Genomic DNA, 23,915 nt, shown 5'->3' on the forward strand with positions numbered 1-23,915 from the left:
CAATGTAGATCTGAAGCTGTAGGGGAGATCAATAAATGTTTCCTGATTGAAGTACCTATAGTTTTGTACACCAAATGCATCACTTTTCTACATGTTTTCTGACAGGGATGCGGACTTCAACGTATGATGAAATGCTGTTGACTATGGACACACAACGGAATCTTGCACATCGTCTCAGCCCACCTCCTCCCACCTGCCTTAGTCCAGCCACCTCCGTGGCAGCCAGCCCTGCACAGGCTTCCCCCAGGTTCCCTCTGGAGCAACCCAACAGCACTTCACCTCTGGCCATCCCATGCACCTGTCGCTCTCTACGAGCTTCTCAAAAGCCAAGGCACGGGACCATGCTTGAAGTTTTTTTACTGCTGTGGAAATATGCAGAGCAATTAATAAGCCTAGGATTCCCTTAACCAGCAGGGACAATGAGCCTACAGATGACTGTTTCCCATCTCCAGGGCAGACAGTGTTGAGGCCTTCTGAGGTTATTGCCACTCTGCACACAAGTTGCTGTTGCAGTGGCAACAGCAGAGACTTCCCCATCTCCTCTACTTCATACTGACCTTCAGTCCCACACCTTCCTAAGGATCTCACCCCAGACTCTACTTTCCAGGGAACCAGGCTAAGGCAGTTTATTAGTCTGCCAGGGCTGCCATAACAAAATATCATAAAGTGGGTGGTTTAAACAACAGAAATTTATTTCTCACAGTTCTGAAAGCTGGAAAGTCCAAGATCAAGGTTTTTGACAAGGGCCCTCTTTCTAGGTTGCAGATACCCACCTTCTTTCTATGTCCTCACATGGCTTTTTCTTGGTGCATCCATTGCTCTTGCTCTTCTTATAAGGCCACCAGTCCTATGTAGAACCCCACACTTGCAACCTAATTAAGTCCTAAAAGCCTGATCTGCAAATACAATCACGCTGGGGGTCACAGTTTCAACATATGAATTAGGGAAAAGGTACATAATTCAGTCCATAGCAGATGATGTTACTCAGAAATATTTGGTTTGGTCTTGGCCAATAGGCAGCTGATAAAGGCAAGGTTCTCCAAGATCCCACCATCTTCCCTTATATTTTAAAGCTTGCTTTTGCTTTCTTTCTTCTTCTTATGTTTTAATCACTAATGTCAGGTCCTGTTAGGAAAGGTCTCATGAATAACAAATGTTTTTAGTGTTCTGCTGGTTATCTGAAAGACTACATTCTAGTCCCGGTCTTCCTATGACCAGTTTAAGGAGCAACTCTTGCTACATTAAGTAGTAACATAGAGCAAATCACTTTGCCTTTCTGGGTGAGTTTTCCCAGCTATAAGATGGAATAATATGATAATGGCTGTAAAGTAGGATAACCCAGCTATTTTGCTGGGTCGAGGAAGCCAAGGAGATGGAAGAGGGAGTTTATTTTTAAAACGGAAAGGAGCTCAAGGATGGGAGAGCCTTGGGGTACTCTGCAGCGAGAAGGGCGGATCCCCGGGTGCACTGCTCCCCAGGGATCTCCACTGGTCCACATTCCAGAGGACGGGATGTTAAAAAGGGCCAGGTCCACAAAGCACCTTGGTTTACTCCAAGCTGGCTGCTGCCAGACTCACAATTTACCAGAATCCGGGTGGTTTGCAAACCCACAAGTCAGACTTCCTGTCCCAGAGATTCTCAACTCATTCACCTCCCCAGAGTGGAAGCAGGAGGAGCGTACACAGGGCAGCCTCACCCCTCCCCTCTCTCCACCCCAGAGGCAGGAATTTCTGGGATGGGCAGATGGTTCACTCCCGCCTCCTCCTTCTCCAAGCCTGAGGGCGTAGGGCGGTGAGAACCTCTGTGACTTTCCAGTCTCCCAGCAGGGAGCCTAGAGTGTGTCCAGCAGTGGCGACAGGGGCGACGGACTGAGCCTTTGGGTCGCGAGGGTAGTTAGACCCTCAGGAGGGGTGGAGCGCCGAGGGCGCTGAGTTTCCACGAGGCGCACCCGTGAGCCCACTGGTTAGCGATGCTGCTGCTGTCATCGCTGCTGCTGCCGCTGCTGTCATCGCTGCTGCTGCCGCTGCTGTTGCTGGGGGCGCCGCAGGGCTGTGCGGAGGGCGAGGCGGCAGTTCTTCCTTCCGAGCCGGTCACGGAGTGGCAGGGTGAGTGTCCCCCGGCCGGAGGGACCAGGTCCGCACATCCGGTCTGGGGTGGTCAAGGGAGAGGAGAAAGGGCCAGGCTGGGGGAGACGGAATTGAGATGGTGGCCCCATCTCTGCCGTCCTGCAAAAACCCTGCATCCCGTCCCTCGGCCCTGCATCCTCCAGGCTTCTGCAAAGAGGAGCGAGGAGGGGAGGGGCCTGGGTCTTCCACTCCACTCAACTAGGGCTGCGCACAAACCAGGCTTAGGAGTTTAGGACACCTTTCAGAACGTCAGCTCCCCCCAAATTGTTTATTTGGGGGCAGCCTTTCTTGGCTAAATGGGGGCAAAAAGGCTGTTCTATTTCGTCCTCTTTCAAAGCAGGTGCTCTGGGTGTGCGCCACCACCTGTGGAGTGTCCCCAAGCGGGCCTCTGCTCTCCGCCCCTTTCGGGAAAGAAAACTTAATCTTCTCTATTAACGCTTCACAGGGGGAGAGGCACTGCTGTGGCCCTGATGAGCTGGGTGAACTGGAACAAGTTACCCTGTTTGCTCCTCGGTTTCTCTCAGTAAGATAAATGGGGTCTGGGATACCCATTGGACCACTGAGGATGAAGCGAGACCCTTTGTAAGGTCTGTGGCACCCCAGTGAGCGAGAGACTTTTCAAAGCCATCTCCTGTTCTTGCAATATGTATGTGCACACACAGGCAACAAATTCAAACATTTGTTGAACACCTACTACACATAGATTTGTAAAGAGACATAAGAGGTTGTCCTGCAGGGTCCCACAGTAATGAATAACTGTGTGCTGCTTCTGAAGCAGAGAAGACAAGAGGCCAAAGTGGAAGCTCAACTGTGAAGGGAGGGAGGCAGGGGGAAGTTCGACCGAGGGGGAGGAGCCTCCTGCAGCCTTCCTCCTCTCTGCCTTTGGGGATGAGTTTGGAGAGGGGGTAAAACAAGGTGTCATCAATGCCTATGTTCATTTTCTCCCTCTCAACATCTTACGTATGTGATTTTGAGGTATTTTTTCTAGACTGTATTCCCTAGCACCCCCTAGGCATTCCTAGCATTCAGGGACAGATTGAGCAATTCTAATAAGTGGCCAAAGATCAGAGCCTCTTCCCTCCTTCCTTGGTTCAGTCAAAAATGTTCCTGTGAATGCATATCTGACCCCGTGGTGTGATCGTCTCCACTTAGAGTTTACTGTGCAGTGCTTACTCCTTCCCATTTCACAACACGGCCTCGGCCTGAACCCTACATACGTATCCAGAACTGGGCAGCAGCTGCCCTTTGGACAGCAGCTGGAACCAAGCCACACAAGGAGGGTGTGTTGCTGATCCCCTGAGCAGGAGAATTAACACTGACGGGCTAATCCCTTCTATATGTAGCAGACCCAAATCCTGACCTGAAGTAGTTCTAATCAGGGTTTTCTCTTTGCTACTCAAGGGCACTCCAAATCCAGAAACATCTGCTACCTCCTGTATGCTCCAGGTGACAGTTTGCATATTTGAAACGTTTGACATAGTTGGCACAGAGATTCTTCAGGTGTGACAATGCTGCTACTGAGGTTCCAAAGAGCACAGAGATTATGTGGCATTAAATGAACCAGTCCTCAAAAAGTCTCCCCGCCTTGACTCCAATCACCCACATCAGTGAATTTCAAGTATAATCTAGACAGGTTCGAAGTCAAGTTTTTCTGTCTACATAAAGGTGGGAAAAAAATCTTAGCAGCTGAAGGGACCTGACACATGCCTACTCTAGCCATCCATATTTCAGATGTGGAAGCTGAGGTCTAGCTGTGTTTTGGGGTGCTTCAGTTTACCACTGTGTTCAGTGAACCACACTGACTTGCTTTTAGCTGTGACTGGCAACCACAGAGCAACCAAGAAAAAATATGCACCTATTTTAGTTTTATATCTACTAGTATATGATATGTAACATGGCAAGGCTGATTGTATGCATAGTATTTTTATCTGAATTGTTTGATAGGTACTATTGATTGCTATAGGTACTATTGATGTATTTTAAGCATCCCAGCCTTAGGAGACAGATAATTGATGGTGTTGCACTGACTTTTCATTTATCAGTTCTTTTGTATTCAAAAATCAGTAGAGGCACTGTCATATAGTAGTTAACTTCATGGGCTCTGGGAGCCAGACTGCCTGGATTCAAATCCTTGCTCTACTCTTTACCAGCTGTGTGACCTTTGGCAAGTTACTTCACCTCTCAGTTTCCTCATATATATTAGTGAACCTCATAATAATACTTACATGTTGTTCTTTTGTTTCAGTATCAACATAGTGCCCTCTTTCTCTGGCCAGTCCAGACCGTTTCGACAGGTTGACAGCCTGTAACAATTATTTGCCACCCTGAGCACGGCAGTGTACACAGGTCTGCAGTCGGCCTTCCTATCTCTATTTGGCTATACCAAGGGTCCTCGCTGTGGTTCTGGGGTCAGATCCTTTCTTCTAACAAGTGCTAAAACTGGATGACTTCACTTACTCAAGTACCTCAGACACTGGGAGGGCAGTGAGAAAATGAAGAAGGAAGTGGGGCATTCTGGGGAAAGGCGGGCATAGTCTCTGGGAGGTTGTAAAGGCAATGAATTGGGGGTGGGGGGCAGGGATTTTGATGCTATATGGGGGGCCGAAAATTATATGTGAAATGGCCCCATCCTACAGAGGAGAGTTTCCTCTGTGGCAGTCAGTTTCCTGGGGGCAAGAGTGGAGGGAGCGCACGGCTGTGCCAGTTGTTGGGGGTGGTCAGGGTAGGCTCTTCTGGATGACCAGTGACCAAGGGAAGTGAAGGGCTGATGAGCATGAGGTCCAAGTGCTTGACCGTGGGGTCCTATCTGGAGAGAAGAGAGTGACCTGGGTGGAGAGGGTAGGGGTGTCTCTTGACATTCTGCTCCAATGGGAAGAGTGACAAGGGGCTGGAGGCCTCGGTTGTTCATTCACTGTCTGCCAGGCTTTGGGTGCTTCTTCTCCATCTTGGTTTAGGTTCACCCAAAAGCAGTTTCTGAGATGTGTATTTTTTTGGATGCAAGTAATTTGTTTGGGAGGTAATTCTAGAAGGCATGATAAAGGAATGAGGAAATGAGACAGGGAAGAGACAGAAGAAGGCCATGACAGGCAGTTGGGGTTTTGTTTCACAGAGGTCCTTCTGAGGGACCCACCGAGGGGCAGGAAGAACCGACATTCATCCCCCCCATCCACCCCCCATCCCCATCGTTGATGAAGGGCCCCTCCTGGGGCACTAATCCCTGGCACTCTAGACTGCACTGAGCTCTCTCAGGCCAGGAGACACAGAAAGTCAGCGGGACTAAATGAGAAAAGTACCAGGCGAGGGACCTCCAGGGTTGCCAGTGAGGGTAGGGAACCAAAAGAATCAACTACTTGCCTGAAGACTGGGAAAACAAACATAATGAGCAGAATGGGGTACTGTTCCCCAAAACATGAGCATCTAGACACAGATTCTGAAACACAAACAGTTTCAAAACAATACAGTAGGTGTTATGAAACTGGCCTGAGGGGCTGGGGAAAGGGATGCAGAGGAGGGACAGGCCTGAGGGGCTGAGGACTCACAATAGGGCGCTTGTTTTCCTGAGGAATGAGTAGGTAGATGCCACCTGGGAAAAAGGAGCTAGAATTTTCCCAGGAAAGCAGAGTATGTGCAAAGGTAAGGAATCATGTGTTAGGGAACAGTAGTTCAGTGGGCTGAAAGTTCTAGTCTGGACTGTTTTGAATGGAGGCAAGTAGGTCCTGAAGGTCACTCAGGCAACTGGGGGGGGACGAGATGTAAGGGTACCAGGATCTCAAGGGGACCCAAGAGCAGATTCTCCTGTGCAATGAGGCCTCCCAGGAAGCAAGAACAAGCCCCTGGAATGAAGCAATTACTTTCTCTCAGGGGCTGCTTGGCGGTCCCTGTTTGGTTGTCTTTTTGTGGACTGGTTTCTTCTGCTTAATTTTCTAGGAGACTTTAGGAGAAATTTCTAGGAGAAACTGCTTAATTTTCTAAGAGTTGCTCAATTTTCTAGGAGAGGAATCTGGCCACACAAGTCACAGCAGTATAGTGAGTCCCCATGCTCTGTCCTTGAATCAGGGACTGTAGCAGTGTAAGAGGCACACAGAGGTGCTGCCCCATCAGGTCCTGTGGATGAACAGACCCCCAAAATAGGGTCACGGCAGGACAAGAAACTGTGACAAGTCTATATTTGGAAGCATGCGGAAGATGAGGAATGAAGAGTTTGGTTAGAGGCACTACACTTAAAGGGGAAACAAAATCCGATTGGGTGAATTGGGTATGACTGAGAAGGGTCTTGTGAGTTTTGACAGAAGAAAACCAGATTACACTTATACTTGAGTTTGGGAATGCCATGGTCAGTTTGGGACTTGGAAAGGGTAATTCTGAAAGGCAGCAAAGAGACCATTTGAAAGGTTAAAGCGCTTGTGCGTGAAGAAAGACACTGATGGCAAAAAGTCAGTCCCGGTAGGAATTCTGAGGAGCAGAAAGTTTGGGTTCAGAAATGAGGTGAAGAGGAAGAAAATAAAAAATAATAGATATAGTGAAAGGAGATGAGAGGAATGTCCGAACTGGAGGGGTAGATTACATTGAATGCAATAGAAATGAGCTTTGGGGGGATCCATGCTCAGCAGGGACCAGGGCCAAGGTGTGGCTGTCGGAGTGGGAGAACAGGTGCAGGAGGGTCCTTGGAGCAGGGGGTGGGGGGGTGGGGGGGAGGCTGAGGCACCTGGCATGCAGGGAAGTGCGGACATGCATGTCGAACAAAGTTTCATCAAAAAATATCCTTAAATATGACGTGCGGCTACTTTTCTACTCTGTTCCATTCTATTTTGTTTTGTAATGCTTGTCATTAAATTGACCTTGTGACCCATTAAATGGGCCACAACCTGCAGTGGAGAAAACACCAGGGTAGAGTGTTGGGTCATCTGTGTTGCAAGTTAAAGGCTTTGTTTGGAATGAGGAGGACGAGGAGAATCTGCTGGTCTTACATAGTGAATGTGAGGAAGAGGTTCAGGGTGGTGTATCCTGGTGTCGAGGAAGGAAACACAAGGTGCTACCGGAGAGAGGTTTCCAAAGGAGGGTGATAAGAGCCACCACCAGGAGCAGCAGCAAGGAGAAGTCGTGACCCTGACATTTTCCTCATATCTTCTATCCCTAATACAAAAGTAAAAGGCGACAGTTGAGAGGGGTCTCGACATTTCCCAGTAGTATCTAACGTTTGGGGAGTGGTTACCCTGTGCCTGTTTACACACATTAACACACTGAGTCCTCACCAAATCAGGTAGGTACTATATTAATACCTAAATCAAGGAGGGGTAAGTAACTTGAGCTTACAGGAACTTGACGGTGGGGATTTGAATCCCTGAATAGCCTTGTGACTCCATTAAATAGTTCATTCAGTATTCTGCTGTTTGATGGGAGCCGGTAATTTGATTTTGTGGCAAGAGGAACAGGAGGCAAACCTCTTACTTTCCACAACTCCTCCGTTTCCAGACCAGTGTTTCCCACATGTAGGAGTGAATAGTTGATAAGCAGGAATGTACAAAGTTATTAGCGGCTTTTAAATTTTTTCTAGGTAATTCCTAAACTCTGGAGATTTGGGATTTAAGTAAAAGCATATCAGATACTCGTTTAACTGCCCTTCTTGGCCGCAAATCACTCCAACATTCTGATGCTATTTCTCCCGTCTCTGTTGGTCATCTCTCAGAATCTCTTCCACTTCACATGGTTGTCATCTCAGCTTCTTTGACTAGCTCCTTTCCTCTGAGTTTCTGAGAGTCAGGATGGACTGCCAGTTTTTCTGGTTCCTTTCACTCTTTCTCATTAAGCTCATAACCTCTTTTCCTATTGTTGGTTGTTGCAGTAACTGATACCACACAATGGGGATTGCAGGCCAGTGACCAGAAAGGTTGAGCCACGCAGAGAGCTCAGTTATTTCCTCAACTCCCCTTTCCTGAGCTAACAATTTGCTTATTTCAATCAGCTTTTCTGAAAAAATGATGCCTTTGATTTGCTTCTTTCTAACTCATTTCTATGTGATGGATCCTAATAATAGCTATCAAAATAATATAGTTGAGATATCTGTAGATGTTGCTGCTGTTTTGTTTTAGAAATTATCCTCAAAAGGCTCTGAGATTTTCCAATAGAAACCTAGGAGCATTAATTATATTTTTAATTGATCAAAGTGAAAAAGATTACATTTCACAAAACAAACAAAACACCACCTTATGAATACTGTATTAAGTCACTTGGAGAAGAATATTTTATAAAGCCACTCAAAAAAAGGAACAGCAGTAGAATTTTTGTAAATTGGATTCTAATGAAACAGAGCTAAACAAAACAGCAAGAGGTTTTTGCATTCATGTGTGTCCATGTGACTTTTCAACTTATGATACTTTCCAGACTACTACAGTTCCAAAGAAATATGTTAATACAGTGTTTTACTGTTTCAGGTTTTTGGCATTCTGCTTTTGAGAACTTTCCTTTTCTTTTTTAAATTGTATTTTGGGCCCTGGCTGGTGGTAGATCAGTGTATTGAGTGCGGGCCTGCGAACCAGACGATTGCGGTTCGATTCCCAGTCAGGGCACATGCCTGGGTTGCAGGCCAGTTCCCGGCAGGGGCCAGTTCCCAGCAGGGGATGCACGAGAAGCAACCATACATTGATGTTTCTCTTCCTCTCTCCTTCCCTTCCCCTCTAAAGATAAATAAATAAATATTTTAAAAAAATAAATTGTACTTTGTATCAGTTTCAGGGGTGCAGCATAGAGGTTAGATGAGCACATACTTTACAAAGTGGTCCTCCCAATATTTTGAGTGACCACTTAGCGCTATACATAGTTATTACAATATTACTGACTGTATTCCTTTTGCTATACTTTACATCCCCATGACTACTCTGTAACTACTGATTTGTACTTAATTCCTTCACCATTTTCACTTATACCTCATGTCCCCACCTCTTTGGCAACAACCATCAGTTCTATCTTTGTAACTATGAGTCTTGAGAAGTTTCCTTTTCAATTATGAAAATGTAAACAGGAAATTCTAAGTGATTATCTTACTACAACCATTGTCTTATTTAGTGGCTATTTTGCAGCTATCTACATTCAAAGTTACTATTTGCTTTTCTCTTATTAACATTTAAAAGTGGTCCTATGGACTGAGGTAATCATTATAAGGATCTGATCATTTTAAACCAATTGTGCAGATGAGGAAACCAAGGCACTTACTCTTTACCTTCAAGCAGCTCTACTCTAAAAGCAATTTTCTACAGTCTTTTTCGTACTGTGTTAGCCTTGTACAAATAGAGACAGGGCAGGCTTTATAGGCACGTGACCCTGGCAGTCCCATAGGGACCCATGCTGAGTAAGGTCTTGAACTTGGGGTTTAATGCTCCATGGTTTGGGGTCTTGGAATTCCTTAATGTTTTTATCTTTTATTTGTGCACTGGACAAGAAGTCCCATGGGATAGTGGAGTAAGAGCCAGGAGCTTAAAGCCACACCTCAAGCTCAGTCCCACCTCTTATCACCTCCCCAGTTCTCCCTGTTTGCATTTTCATCCTCCCTCTTCATACTCTTATCCTCCACCCACATGGCAACCTGGTTGCGTTGGGGTTGGGGACTGGAGGCCCAGGGTCTGGGAGTGGATGACCAGTGGCATCTTGTGGGGGGGGCTCCGCCCACAGGCCCCTCCCCCACCACCCCTGGCCACCGTGAATGAGAATAATTCTACCAAGACATGATCTGCTTGGGGGTGAAAGGTGGCTGATCTCTCAGAGGAGAAGGGCCAAGAGCCTTTTCTTCAATGGGCTTTTATTGGGTTCATTTTGCACTGGAATACACATAAAGCTTATTAATCATTATCAGAAAGTAAGGATCAAACAATAGATAACATACAAAGAACTCTGAGGGACTATTTTAAGTCAGGGTAAAATAGCTAAAGGGCCGTAAAACTTTGGGGAACAAACTCACTTCTTGCTTGTACCCTTATTTAATAGAGAGTATTCTAAACAAAGCAGGTTTTACAAGATTTTATGTTTTCTTTTTTAGGCCTGATTGCTCTAGAGAACCTGCCCTTTCCAGCACAGGGTGGTACCTACCACCAGCATTGTTTTAGGCTTAACGCATTTTCTCAAGCTTAAGTCAGACAGGGGAAGTAAGGCAGCCAAAAGATTAGGAGACTTCTTGCAGACATAATGAGGACTTCACCTATGTCAAAGCTGAGGGGCAAGGTCACCCCCTTTTGCTGTAGCCCCCCAAGTCCTTCCTTGGGGCCTCCATGAGATCGGCCTGTCTTAGGTCATTCGCCTCTTGGGGAATCTTACCTGTCATTGGCTAACCGATCAAGCACTGGGGGGCAGGCAGGGTGAAGAAAAAGGAGCAGAAGCTGTGCTCCTGCCAGGGAGATAAGCTTTGTCTCCTTAGTGGTTTATGGTCCGAAGGTCGCTCACTCAGCCTTAGCAATAGCAGGGTTACAGCTTCTGAAAGCAGGCAGGGTGGTTCCCAACAGCACTTAAGGGAAGAACAAGGCAGTGACTGTCTGCTGGGCTGGCAGCACCTCTGTAGGTACAGTGAGGACTGAGTGGGAACCTATCACCTACCCCCAACCCAGGTACTGAATGTGTTCCCAGCTCTTTCTGGCATGGAAGTTACAATCACTCATGAGCCAATGGGAAATGGATATTGACTCAACTTCCCTGCCCCAGCCGGAGCCCCGAATTTTCATTTCCCTCTGGGCCCTGCAAATTAGGTAACCAGCCTGAATAAAAAGCATGAGGAGAGTTATGGGTCAAATTGTGTCTCCCTCAAAAATTATTTGTTGAAATCCTTACTCCTCAATACCTCTTAATGAAGCCTTATTTGGAGATAAGGTCTTTACAGAGGTAATCAAGTTACAATAAGGTGATTAGGGCAGTCCCAAATTTAATAAGACTGATGTTCTCATAAGAAGGAGATATTTGGATGCAGAAATATGCAGAGGGAGTAGATGATATAAGGAAGTATCGGGCGCAGATAGCCATCTATGGGCCAGGGAGGGAGGTCTGGGACAACAGACTCTTCGCTCATGGGCCGTGGAAGGAGCCAGCCCCACCAGCACCTTGGGTCTTGACTTGTAACCTCCAGAGCCATGAGCCAATCATTCCTGTTGTTTAAGCCACTTGGGTTGTGGTACTTTGTTATGGCAGTCCTGCAAATGAACACAGGGACTGACAATGTATTCACCATTAAAAAAGATGGTTTTGTTTTTATCTCAGTGTCTATCTCCCATTTAAGTAAAGGTTTTTCTTTTTTTTTTAAATGGGTATATTCTCAAAGCAGTTAAAATGGAGAGCTCCCGTAAACACTTTGTTTTCAATGATGTCACAGCTTTCCCAGCCGGGTTTGGTTGGTGGTGGAGTGCTTTTCTGGGTTTGTTTTGATGACCAAGGCCCTGAATCATACCTGTTGGGGGCTTCGACACGCAGGCATTTGTGAGGGAGGTGTATCAGTGTTCTATATGACCACATCTTGCCATAACTTACTCTTTATAACGGGGCTCCCTGGCGACTGAAATGGTATATTTTCAACACAGTCTGTGAGATGATCATAGAGCCGCTGTCAATATGATTTTTACACTGGCAATGTCTGTTAGATACTTTAGAGTTAAAGACAAAAATGATGGAGAAATAAACTAAAAGCTAAAAGGAAGAAACGAGTTTTCAACTCGGCTTTAAAATTCATTGGTAAGATACAGAGGCACAACAAAGAACTTGTAAAAAGATAATAGGATTTTCTGCAAGGGTCACCGGCTGCTAAGTGAGATGAGGGGAGGGAGAGGGGAGGGACAGGGGAGGGAGGGAGAGCGGCAGGGAGTGGTGGGGACAGCCTAAAAGGGTTAATCCACTTCACAAAGGGGCTGGTAACAGGCAGTTTGAAGCCTCACAAAACCAAGCCTGATGGTGCAGATTAAGTTGGGTTTCATTTTTCCCCCACCTGTGAGCCAGAGTAACATAGGCCTCATGGAACCTGAAGCAACAATTTGGGGGGATTAGAGAGCAAGGAGAAAAGAACACATAAAAAGATTTAGCCAGAGGGGTCCACCGGCCTGTGGAGGTGGTGATTATCCAGGTTCAGAAGCTATAGGAGAATAAAGAAGGCTCAAAGTTGAAGGACAATGGTAGGGCAGGGGGAGAGATGGAAGTTCTGAGGCAGGTCGAGATGTTTTAAAATGTGCTGAACTTTTTAGTTGATTAATTGAAGGCAATGGATAGAAACCCACAGGCTTTGTCAGGAGCTGCCAGCTTGTTAAAAGACAATCACCAAATCTCAGAGGATCTGGGATAAATGCAAATCTCCAGAGAGGACCAGGAAGGGTCCTCTTTTCACTCTGGTCTTTCAAGTACAATGTGCATGCTGCAAGCACCAGAAAGTCCTTGCTTATTGGTTTAGACAGTCATGTCAAGAATCCAGATTTTCTGCATCATTCAGCCATGAACAGGAATTGATTCAGCCAATTACAACGTCCCTTCCTGCTTAGAGTAATCTAAGAAACACAATCAGATCTGAAGCCTTTGTTTTCTGGAGAGCACAAACCCAAATTTGTGTGGCTGAGAAAGGTCAGTACATCTCAAGAGAGAAGCTGCTCACCTTTAGATTGGTTACAGATTGGACCCCTTCCGTTCCGAAACTGAAATACTGTCAGAACAACAAGAAACTGGGCAGATTCCAGACATGATACAGGGCAGGAAGTGCATGAGCCCAGCACCAGCTGTGTGAGTGGATGGAGTAGAAGAGGTTTAAACCCAGGGGAATGGGCTAGGAGATTGAAATTGCATTGCAGTCGGCAAGCTGTGGCTTCCTAATAGCTTGTCTTAAACATTGCACTTGATGTGAACCGTGCATTTGAACTTTTCCTTTCAGTTCTCTCGATACAGCACAGATTCTGACTCTGTGTGTATTAGGTTACAAGGCCACTGTCATAGTGTAATTTATTGAACACTAGAAAGCCCTTTGCTTACCTAAAACCCGCCGTAAAAAGGAGTATTTCTTTAGGAATTATTGTTTGTTTGTTTTGAGTGTTTTTTGTTAAACATACAGAAACCTCACCAAGACATAATAGTTAAGTAAATATAGCTTATTTACTTAACACTTGAAATTTTCAGGCAGTGCTAAGAGAAAAGCTATTTAAAGGAGAAGAAGACTCCACGAGGTAAGTGCAAGTGTCAGGGAGACGGTGACTGTGAATTGGCAGGGTCTTAAGAGAAACCACCCCCGAGACCCCATGGGCACTGTTCAAACAGATGGATCAAGCTGCAATAGAAGCCCCAGGCTTTAGACTCCAACCTTGGGGTGTCATAAGGACTGGGGGCCATCTGGCAGCCAATCGAATACCTGAAGCCTAAAAACAAGTCATTGTAGCTACTTTTTCCAGAATCTTCACATTCCATCCTTTACCAAATCCTGTCATTTCTTCCCCCTTTGAATTCTCTCTCTGGTGGCTGGAGTCCAGTCATTCCCTCTCTTCCTTTCACCACAGGTTGAGTCGGTACCTTCCATCTTCCATGCTGGATCATAGCAATAGTCCCTAGCTGCTCTCCATTTCCTCTCATGGGCTAGCTCATCTCACCTAAATGAGAACTCCCCTGGGGCAAGAACTTGGACATTTGCCCTTATGTCTGTATTCTCAGCTCTCTCACACCATGTGTCTCTCTCACACTGTGTCAGGAACACAGTAGGTGCTCAAGAAATGTTTTGTTGAATGATTCACAACCCCGATTGTGGGATGAATTTCACACCACAGCCCCAGTCACGTCTCTTCATTTTCCGAAAGCTCCCTTTCATAGGAAGAGTAACATACAAATTTCTGCATAAAATTTAACTTCTTTATAAAATTACCTAAACCCCCTCTTTCTAATTTTGCAGTCTATGGCTACCAAAGTCTTATATGTAGCTAGGCTCTCAACCCCTGCCGCTGATCATCCTTATGCCCTCTGAGCTGTGGTGGCATTTGCTCTGTCCAGAATGCCCCCTTGCCTGACTCATCACCTCTCCACCCACAGACCTCCTCCACTCGTCTGGATTCTGTAATGAGGACAAGTATCCATGGTAGCCTAGTTCACCAATGAACTTCCATGTGTGACAAATATTACCTCCCTAATAAATAATATCTGTTGAATGAGAATGTGTATGTATGTGCATGTGTGAGAGAGAGAGAGATTTCTTTGACTTCTAAGTCAAACGGACCCCTTCTAGCTCTGACTTCTACCTCATTGTGCTTATACCTGTTGTGTCAAAATATACTTTGGCTTTAGGTCACAGTTCTTTCTGTACATGTCATGATATACTCCCAGGGAGAAAATAAGTTCTTTGAGGGCAAACACTATGACATATATATCCTTTTGTCCGCAGGGTTCCTAACACATGCCATATTAGGCACTCAATAAATATTTGCCTGAAATTTCGAATATCTTACCTTAAATTGCAATGAGATCCAGCTGTTCATTGTCTTCTTCTGAGTTATTAATGAAGGGATGTAGTTAAAGCTAGACCTAAGCCTATATGGTTCTCACTGAGTACATAAAACTTCTAAGACAAGATGGATTTGGAAAAAAACTTAAAGAAATGATTCAATTAAATGAGCTTTACAGACTCATGTAGGTTTGAAGTTCATGGTTCTGCATTTATGGGTAATAAAAGTTAGTCTTCTCTCCACATTCTTTCCAGCATTGTTCTGCCCTGTCTTCCCTGGTCAAGTATGTGCACGCACCTCCCCCCCCCTCCCGCCCCACTCAGAAGGGTCTGATGACACTGGGGAGTCACGTCCACCTCACAAGTGACGTCTCTTAAAAACCCAGTCAGGTGTCTTAAGTTTTAATCTATTTTCTTTTCCTTTTGTTAAGTCACTTGTTTTAAAGAGTTTCTTTTAAATGCAATTATAATTTTTTCAAAGATGGAGCTCCCTTTATTTAATTAACTAGGAGCATTCCCACGATTCCAGAACAAATAGATATAGTGCTTTTGTTTATTTGTTGTCTGTTTTCACTTTTTGTAGTATTTTATTTTTGGAGAGAGGGGAGGAAGGAAAACAGGGAGAGGAACATCAGTATGTGTGAGAGAAATATCGAGCCCCGACCAAGAAGCAAACCAGCGACCATTCTGTTCTCAGGCTAATGCTCAGTCAATTGAGCCACACCAGCCAGGGCTGTTTTCATTTATTTTAAGAGCATTTGCCTGAGCTGTAGTGAGAGGAAAAGAGATTGGACTTTTGAGGCTTTATTTATTTTTATTTTTCAATTACAATTTACTTTCAACATAGTGGTTAGACAGTCATACAAATAGATACAGTTTTAAGAGACGGACACTATGGCAAATAATTTCTCTCTATATCTCTAGCACTCTACACAATGCCTACCGCATATCCAGCACCCAATAAATGCTTGTTGAAAGAATGAAAGAATGAATGAATGAATGAACAAAGTAATAGTCTACATGTAGTCGTGAATGGACTACCCTAAACTTAAGTTCCACACTTGATCAAGGAAGTATTTTCTTGCCAGTTCTTAAAAAAGCACACCTTACCCTGTGGGGCTGAAAGGTGAGTCTAAAATGATGTCTTCCTAAAAAGATCTCAAAAATACAAAGCAGAACCGCTGTCTTCCATGGATTTTATTTTGTTAAAAAAAGATGAAATTTAGTTTATAAGTCACTTCCAGTAGGTTAATCCCTTTTCTCCCCCTGAGCTTATAATTGTGAAGGGACGTATAATAACATTTTACTGAGAAGAGATTTAGTAATTCCGACAGTACTTCATTAATCACTTAATCACTCACTGTTCAAGCAGAACTGATGTCTTTGACATGTGTAATCAATCTTCATTCCTCCCATATTTGATTTTCATCCTTTTTGAAGTCTGGCTACAGACACTAAGGATGGTGGTTTATTTTCACATTATTTTTTGTTACAGACAACCCATACATGCATATAATAACAATCAGAGTATTGATACCTATATTGGTCTCTTCATAGTCCATTTGAAAACTACTGTTTTCTCTTCAGTGAATTTATGAGCATAATGCTGCTAGGACTAGATTCTATTATAGCTTAATGGAAAGTGGGCTTGGGTCATTTTTAGCTTGGCATGACATAGTATTCTTTTGAAAATGACAGGTTTATTGTTATTGTTAAGTCGGAGTTACATGTTTTGACACAGTCTGAAGAACTTTTCCAAAGTTACATTCTAAAGGCAGCTGGGTACGGAAAGGTAAGCACAGCCCAGAATTGCACAGCATAGGATTAGGTTTGTCTAATATCTTCTGCTTTGGAAAGATAGTTTTCCAGTCACTGGAGTGACGATGGAAGTTCCGATTCAATCCCTCCTTTTCTCTTAACACGTCATAAGTTGGACTTTTCAAAACATTATTCGCTCCCAATTTTAGTGATATTTAATTTCCATGGCTACTTACTTATAGACCACACCCATCCATACACTACTTGTTTGACATCATGTTCTTTCTTTCCTACAGAAGAGCAGCAATATAGAATTTATAAACAGATAGTGTAAAAGATGAACAAAGAAAGAATCTTAATTCAGAGTTGCACATATATTTGAACAGACAAGGCAAGAATTTTGTTACCTGGTTGTTTGAAGAGTATTGTCTTCTCCCTGAAAGGTGATGTCATGGTATTTAATGACTGTTTAAAACTAGTTAGTCTGGTGCTCGCTTCGGCAGCACATATACTAAAACTAGTTAGTCTGCATGCACTGTATGCGGCAGAAACTAGAGTAGAAATGAGCTTTTGTTGTAATGATGGAAGAAGAGAGTTCCTTGTGGGATGCTCAGATTAGCACTCTATAGTGATCAACCGAATCCGTGGCTGGATCTACAGACCAAGAATCAGGAAGCCAGAGGGATAATAACAACTGGCATTTACTGAGGTCTTCCCATGCCAAGGTAGTGTGTGGTGTGCTTTGCATGGATTATTTAATGGAATACTCTTTTCCTTTCCTTTAAATAAAACGTACTGGGTACGACATTGTTAATACAATTGTATAGGTTTCAAGTGCAGGGCTCTATGATACATTACCTGTATACTGCATTGTGTGCCCACCATCCAAAGTCAAATCTCCTTCCATCACCATGTATTTGACACATTTTCCCTTTATTATCTCTCAAACCCCTTTCCTCTAGTAACCACCATGCTGTTGTCTGTGTCTATGAGTTTTTGTTCATTGTTCTTGTTTGCTCACCCGTTGCTTTCAGTTTCATATTCCACATATGTGTGATATCCTATGGTTCTTGACATTTCACATCTGACTTATTTTGCCCAGCATAATCTGAAGATTCATCCAATGTTGCAAGTGGCAGTATTTCATCTTTTTATGGCTGAGTAGTATTCCATTGTATATATGTACCACAGCTTCTTTATCCAATCATCTATCAAAAGACACGTTGGTGTTTTCACATCTCAGCTTCCACAAGATATACTACAATAAACATAGGGGTGCATATATCTTTGTGAATGAATAAATGTTTTCAAATTTTTTGGATAGATGCCCAGAAGAGGGACTTCTGGGTCATATGGTAGCTTTATTCTTTCTTTCTTTCTTTTTTTTGAGAAACCTCCATAATGTTTTCCATGGTGCCTGTAGCAGTTTACATTTCCACCAGCAGGGAATGAGGCTCCCTTTTTCTCTACAACCTGTCCTGCATTTGTTATTACCCATCTTGTTGATAACATCCTGTAACAGATGTGAGGTGGTATCTCATTGTAGTTTTGATTTGCATTTCCTTAATAGTAGTGAAGTTCAGCATCTTTTCATAAATCTGTTGACCATTTGTATGTCTTCTTGGGGGAAGTGTCTGTTTAGACCCTCTCTCCATTTTTTTAATTGGATTGTTTGTTTGGTGTTGAGTTGTATGATTTCTTTATACATTTTGAATATTAACTCCTTGGAAGAGCTGTTGTTTGCAAATATCTTCTTGCATTTGTTTGATTGCTTTTTTTGTTTTATTGGCAGTGTCCTTTGCTGTGCAGAAGCTTTTCATTTTGGTATAGTCCCGTGCATTTATTTTTGCCTTTACTTCTCCTTCCTTTGGAGTTAAATTCATAAACTCCACTCAAAGACCAAGGTCTGTAAGTTTAGCACTTATGTTTTCTTCTATGTAATTTATTGTTTCAGGTCTTATATTTAGGTCTTCGATCTAGTGTGAGTTAATTTTTTTGTATGAGGACAAATAGTAGTCTGTTTTTATTTTTTTGCATGTAGCTTTTAATGGAATACTCTCAACACCTTCTGAGACCAGTATCACACATATTTCCAGTTCACAGAGGAGAGGTGAGGCTTACAGAGATCAGGAAATTTGCCCAGCCCTGGCTGGTGTAGCGCAGTGTATTGAGAACGGGATGCAAACCAAAGTGTTGCCAGTTTGATTCCCAGTTGGGGCACATGCCTGGGTGGCAGGCCTGGTCCCCAGTGGGGGCCATGTGAGAGGCAACCACACACTGATGTTTCTCTCCCTGTATTTCTCCCTCCTGTTTCCTCTCTCTAAAAATAAATAAATAAATAATCTTTTTAAAAAAAGAAAGAAAAAGATATTTGCCCAAGTTACAAGAGTAGTTTGTAGCAGGCCTGCCTGTTTCCAGTGTTCTTAACCACCAGTGAGATGGTCTAGCCACCTGCCTTAGGTATATACCATAAACCGAAGCCCAGAGGGCTGAAGTCCAACCAGTTAGTTGCAGGACAACTGTAGTAAAATAATTATTCTTTAGTAAAGAATTAATAGAACTCCGAGCTAGCCAGAAAGTAATGAGTAGATTACAATAGAAATTAAGGTGAACCTTCTAGGTAGGCGTGAAAATGTGAAAAAGGGAGTTGCCGAGGTTAGTTATCAGAATCCACATCCCATTGGAGAGAGGTAGATTTGGTCGTAAAGGACTATTTCTAATAACACACAGGCATGGGTCTCATTAGGAAAACAAATTTCTTGATCTAAATGAAAACTTCCTAAAACCATTCATTCTCTCCCCACACTGCACTACACACTCTCTTCTCCTTTGCTCTGATGTCTGACCAAGCATTTTTTAACAACTAATTCAATCCCTCAAGTATATGTTTGTAAATAAGGTTGTCAATTACTAAACAAAGTATAACTTTCATTTATACATTGACAATCTTTTTTTCAACAATGTATGAAATGATGTTGGTTATTGTATATCAGCTTCTCTTGGCCTCAGTAACTTTGGAAAAGCCAAAAGAACTTGTACCAAAAAGAAAAACCCCAACACATTATTCCCATGCACTGATATGTAAGGAAGCGCTTTCTGCATTGCTCCAAATCTCTAGATGGACTTTGCCTGTCCCTGCCATCCCCCTGCTATATGACACAACTTTTCCTAAACTGCAGCTATTTTAAGGAAATTTGATAATGTTCCTTCAGATATTTGAAGATTGGACGAGAAGTTAAATATAAGAGGAGAACCTAGCTAACCGGACAACAAATGAGCTCTTGGACCTCACCAGACGGTCTGGGCTGAGTACCAGGGCCTAGGCAGCACCTGCTGGCGTGTTTAATCAATGAGCTCAGGACAGTTCATGCTTCGAAAGAACACGTTCGCGATTGTTGTGTAATAGGTGTCTTCCAAGCCAGTGACCTGAGGTGGAATCATGTAGCAGGAGGGTGACTAACACATATTCCCTGGCTGTGCCTTGCCAGCTTTTACAGAGGAAATTCACCCAAATCTCTTTTTCTGCTGCAGGAAGTTGGAAGCCCAAAGCTATATCATAAAAGGCTCGCCTTTTCCCCTTGTCTGCGTGGCCCCTGGGCTATTGCTGCCACCACGGCCCTCTTACCCCTCTCATGTAGCTAAGGGTGGGGCCTCAGCTCGTGTCCTGGGCATCTCTCTGCTCCTGCCAGTCCCACACAACAAGGCTGCTCCTGCAAAGAGGGCACTTCCTTATCAAAGGTCCCCACTTTTCAACGGCTGGTGGGTCTAACACAAAAAGCAACTGTGGACAAGTATTTTTTTCTCATCTGTATAACATCTCATATCAAGACCCAGAGTGTACTTCATGTCTATCCTTTGGGTTTTCTATAGGAACTAAAAGGTCGAAATGTCTGTTTTGGTGGCTTTTGATCCAGCTGCCATGTTCCTAATATTCAGGCCCTTACCTGGAGAAAACCAAAGGTTGCCATGCCTCTGGGTGCACAGCGTCTTTCTTCTCTAGCCCGCGTGTTATTCCCAGTGCCTGCTTTCCATCCAGTTGTGGAGACCTCCTTCTCCATCAGTAAGATTCCTGAGTGGATTGACAGGTAGCCTTCATTACTGGAGGGCCCTGGAGGTCTGAGATCAGAGGTTTCCCATTAGCTTCAACGAGCCCATTTTTGCTTCCCAAGAAACTGCTCTGTTTTGAGCAAACAAACGTTCCTGGTGGACGCGGCCCATCAGTTCCAGATCTGTTCAAAATGGCTGCCAACTGTGACATATCGCAACTTCACACATGCACACCGGGATGCTCATGAACTAGATAATTACATATGAAAATCCCGTACCCTATCTTTTATTTTGCTGTTTCAGATAAAGGGATATTCGTGATCCAAAGTGAGAGCGTCAAGAAATGCATTCAAGCAGGCAAATCTGTACTGACCCTGGAGACCTGCCAACCACCCAACAAGTACATGATGTGGAAATGGGTTTCAAACCATCGCCTCTTTAACATCGGAAGCAGCGGTTGCCTGGGTCTGAATTTATCTGACCCAGAGCAGCCATTAAGCATATATGAGTGCGATTCCACCCACGTTTCTTTGAGGTGGCGCTGTAACAGGAAGATGATCACCGGTCCGCTGCAGTACATGGTGCAGTTGAAGAACAACGTGCTCGTGGCCTCCTGGAAGTATCTTCATAAGTGGATTTCCTACATGTCAGAGGGTGGAGGCATTTGTGAATATCTGCACAAAGGTAAAAAAGAAAATTAAGCAAAGTACTAATGAAATGATATGTTTAGAAAGTTTGCTGTAATAAAGATTTGTAAAATATATTATATAAAAGGTATACACAGCACCCAGACCCTCAAGGGACTTTTGCTAAATATATTTTAGTTGCTTAATCACTTATTGTGAAAGAATGACTAGAGTCTTGGACTGGACTTGTCGAATTCTCTTAATAAAGTACAAGTTTTCAGGTACCAGAGGAGAAAACATTTAACTTTGGGAACCAATGAAAAGAAGAGAAAGTACAGGAGGAGGAGAGGAAATGAGAAAATGGTGGTGGAAGGAAAAGATCTTTGAAGGAATGACTTGGCAAGACGAATTTCTCTCCAGCCACCATTTCTCTGGTTACTTCGTCCCAGGAGGGAGTGTGTCTGCAGGCACCTCAGTGCCTGCAAAGCCCTGCCAGCATCCACCCGATGGTCGCATTACAAGATAGACTATTGTCAGGGGTTATTTGGTGTGTGCCAAGGAATAGAAAAGCATATTCATTTGTTTGTCTGTTTGTTTTTGTAGAGGGAGGCTTTAATTTTTCACAGTTCTGCAATATTTGGCATTTGTAAACAGTAAAAAAAAAATAGAAGAGAGCAGCATAGTTAAATTATGATACCCCAGACCTGTTTCTCGGGTTTTGTTTGGTGGTGCTCTTCATTCTTTCGTCCATCTCTTCGTCATCTAGTACACAGTTATTGAGCACTGATTGTTCCTCAGGCAGAGGGCCAGGCATTTGCTTTACAAAGGCCAGCAAGACAGATGTAGTCCCTGCCTTCATGGTGCTCGGTAGAGTTAAAGCATATCTTTCTAAGAACTCTATACCAGTTCTAGGAAGCAAAGCAAGGAACTCCTCAGATCCAAGGCAGGACTTTATCCTGTACTTACAAGAAATGAATAAAGAGACAGAGCTAAAGCGGGCTATTTTTATTTAGGACTCACTAAAATGAAGCAAGTGCTGCAAACCAGCTCTCCAAATAATCTACAGTTCCAAGGAGAACAGGACAGTTTGCTTTATATTAACATTTTAGCTACATACCCGCACTCATCATGCGTGCAGGGGAAGGGTGAGTAGAAGGCAGGGACCGAAACCAGAGGATGTGCCCTGAAACACCAGTGGTTCTTAAAGAGCCTTAACCTCTAGGGCTGGTCATGCCAGTGGGTTCAGTCCAGCCCCTGCTGATTGTGTGGCAGCAGTGGGTATCTCCACAGCCAGCCCGTTCCCTCTAAGACCTATTGATTGAGGGTGGCCCTGATCTCTGTCACCACAGAAAGCCCCCGGTGAGTCATGAAAAGTTGTTGTTTCCCGCTTAAGGCCAATGGTAACGGAGAGAGCAGCCAGCAGGCCACCTGGGCACTGACTGTCATGTCTCTAAAACTGTAGAGGCCTCCCAGCTCGTCCTCCCTCTTTACCCCCTCCACGCGTGGGTTCTGTTTGCCACACACGCCCCCACGAAGCTTTAAAAATGGAAACCTGATCATGTAAATTTCTCATCCAAAACCCACTCATGACTTCTCACAGTGCTCAGAAGAAAGAGCAAAGTCCATAATGTGGCAAGCAGGCCTCTGTGAGCTGGCACTGAACCTCCCTGACTCCTCTTCCCGTTGTTCCCCCCATGCTCTTCCTCATTCATCCCACACACGTGGGATGAACTTGTTGCAAGTTCTTCGCATTTGCTCTTCCCTCTTCCAGACAACCCTTTTCCAGATACTTGCTCTCTCACTTCATTCACCTAGTTCTTATTCAGAACAGCCTTCTTTAACCACCTGACCCAAAATAGCACCCCTTTATGCACACATCCACACACAGTCATTCTGTCTTCCTGCTCTGGTTTGTTTTTCATCACGGTACTCATCACTCCCTGAAATTATGTTTACTTGTGCATTTGCTTTATTTCTAAAGCAAGTCTCCCCTCACTAGCTCCTTTTGAAGGAAAAGTTTTGCTAGTTTGTCCATTGTTATATCCTCAGTGCTACGCACATTAAATGCCCAATAGTATTTATGGGATGAATAAATTAATAAAGGCCTATGAAGCTCTTGATGTTCAGGTGCTGATCACTGGTACAGGTGATATTTTAAAGTAAAACCTCCATTAAATTTTCCTTCTCATCGTCTCACATCTGTGTATGCTACTGTACCAGTGCACCCTAGTTAGTAAACCAACAGATCAATATATAAACACGCCGTCTGTGAGCATGCCCTCTGAACCCAGCACACAGCCTTGCACACTGACATTCTCTAGACAGTGAGGTCCTGAGGGTTCTCTGTGGTACAGCAAGAGCTTCGCCCATTACAGGTTTTCAGTCATTAAAATCAAGCCGGCGTAGCATTTATTTGACTTTGTCCTTTTCTTCTCCTAGACCTGTATACGCTGAAAGGGAACAGCCACGGGGCACCATGCATGTTCCCCTTCCAGTACAACCACCAGTGGCATCACGAATGTACCCGGGAAGGGCGGGAAGACAACTTGCTGTGGTGCGCCACTACAAGCCGATATGAAAGGGACGAGAAGTGGGGATTTTGCCCCGATCCTAGTAAGCGTGAAATCATCTCTTCCTCTGTGTCACGAATGAATCAAGGATGATTGGAAGGTTATCTGTATCTGAAGAAGAGCACTGGGTATAGTGAAGAGTATAGTGAAGTCTGAATAAGCACTCTGATTCCGTTTACCCAAACTTGATTTTGCATTTGTTTTTGCCTTGAAAGGACAATCCTGATGTATATTCCACTTTCCTTTTATTCAGAAGATGTTAATTAGACATTCTTCATTAAGCTTAGTATATAAGGATGCTTTACCCAGAATCAAATTTTAATACTCTGTGATCTCATTAACCCCAGCTTCCAACAAAATA

The 23,915-nt window shown here is 44.0% G+C and overlaps 1 protein-coding gene across 3 annotated transcripts in view; it reads left to right on the forward strand.

Annotated features, from left to right (window-relative positions):
* The first annotated feature begins 1,713 nt into the window (after positions 1–1,713).
* The window catches only part of PLA2R1 (phospholipase A2 receptor 1), a 107,713-nt gene continuing 85,511 nt past the window's right edge, over positions 1,714–23,915 (forward strand). For 2 of the 3 annotated variants that reach the window (XM_037044609.1, XM_037044608.1), the window contains exons 1-4: positions 1,714–1,989; positions 2,023–2,105; positions 20,662–21,042; positions 23,424–23,597. In XM_037044609.1, the coding sequence (XP_036900504.1) occupies positions 1,970–1,989; positions 2,023–2,105; positions 20,662–21,042; positions 23,424–23,597 (658 nt within the window). In that variant the 5' untranslated portion in view covers positions 1,714–1,969. Of the gene's footprint in view, positions 2,106–20,661; positions 21,043–23,423; positions 23,598–23,915 lie in introns of all 3 variants that reach the window. The other variant, XM_037044607.1, reaches the window with a different exon arrangement.

The sequence above is a fragment of the Sturnira hondurensis genome, unplaced genomic scaffold, assembly GCF_014824575.4.
Source record: "Sturnira hondurensis isolate 20B ecotype Veracruz unplaced genomic scaffold, ASM1482457v3 Scaffold0004136, whole genome shotgun sequence".
NCBI classification, from domain to species: Eukaryota; Metazoa; Chordata; class Mammalia; order Chiroptera; family Phyllostomidae; genus Sturnira; species Sturnira hondurensis.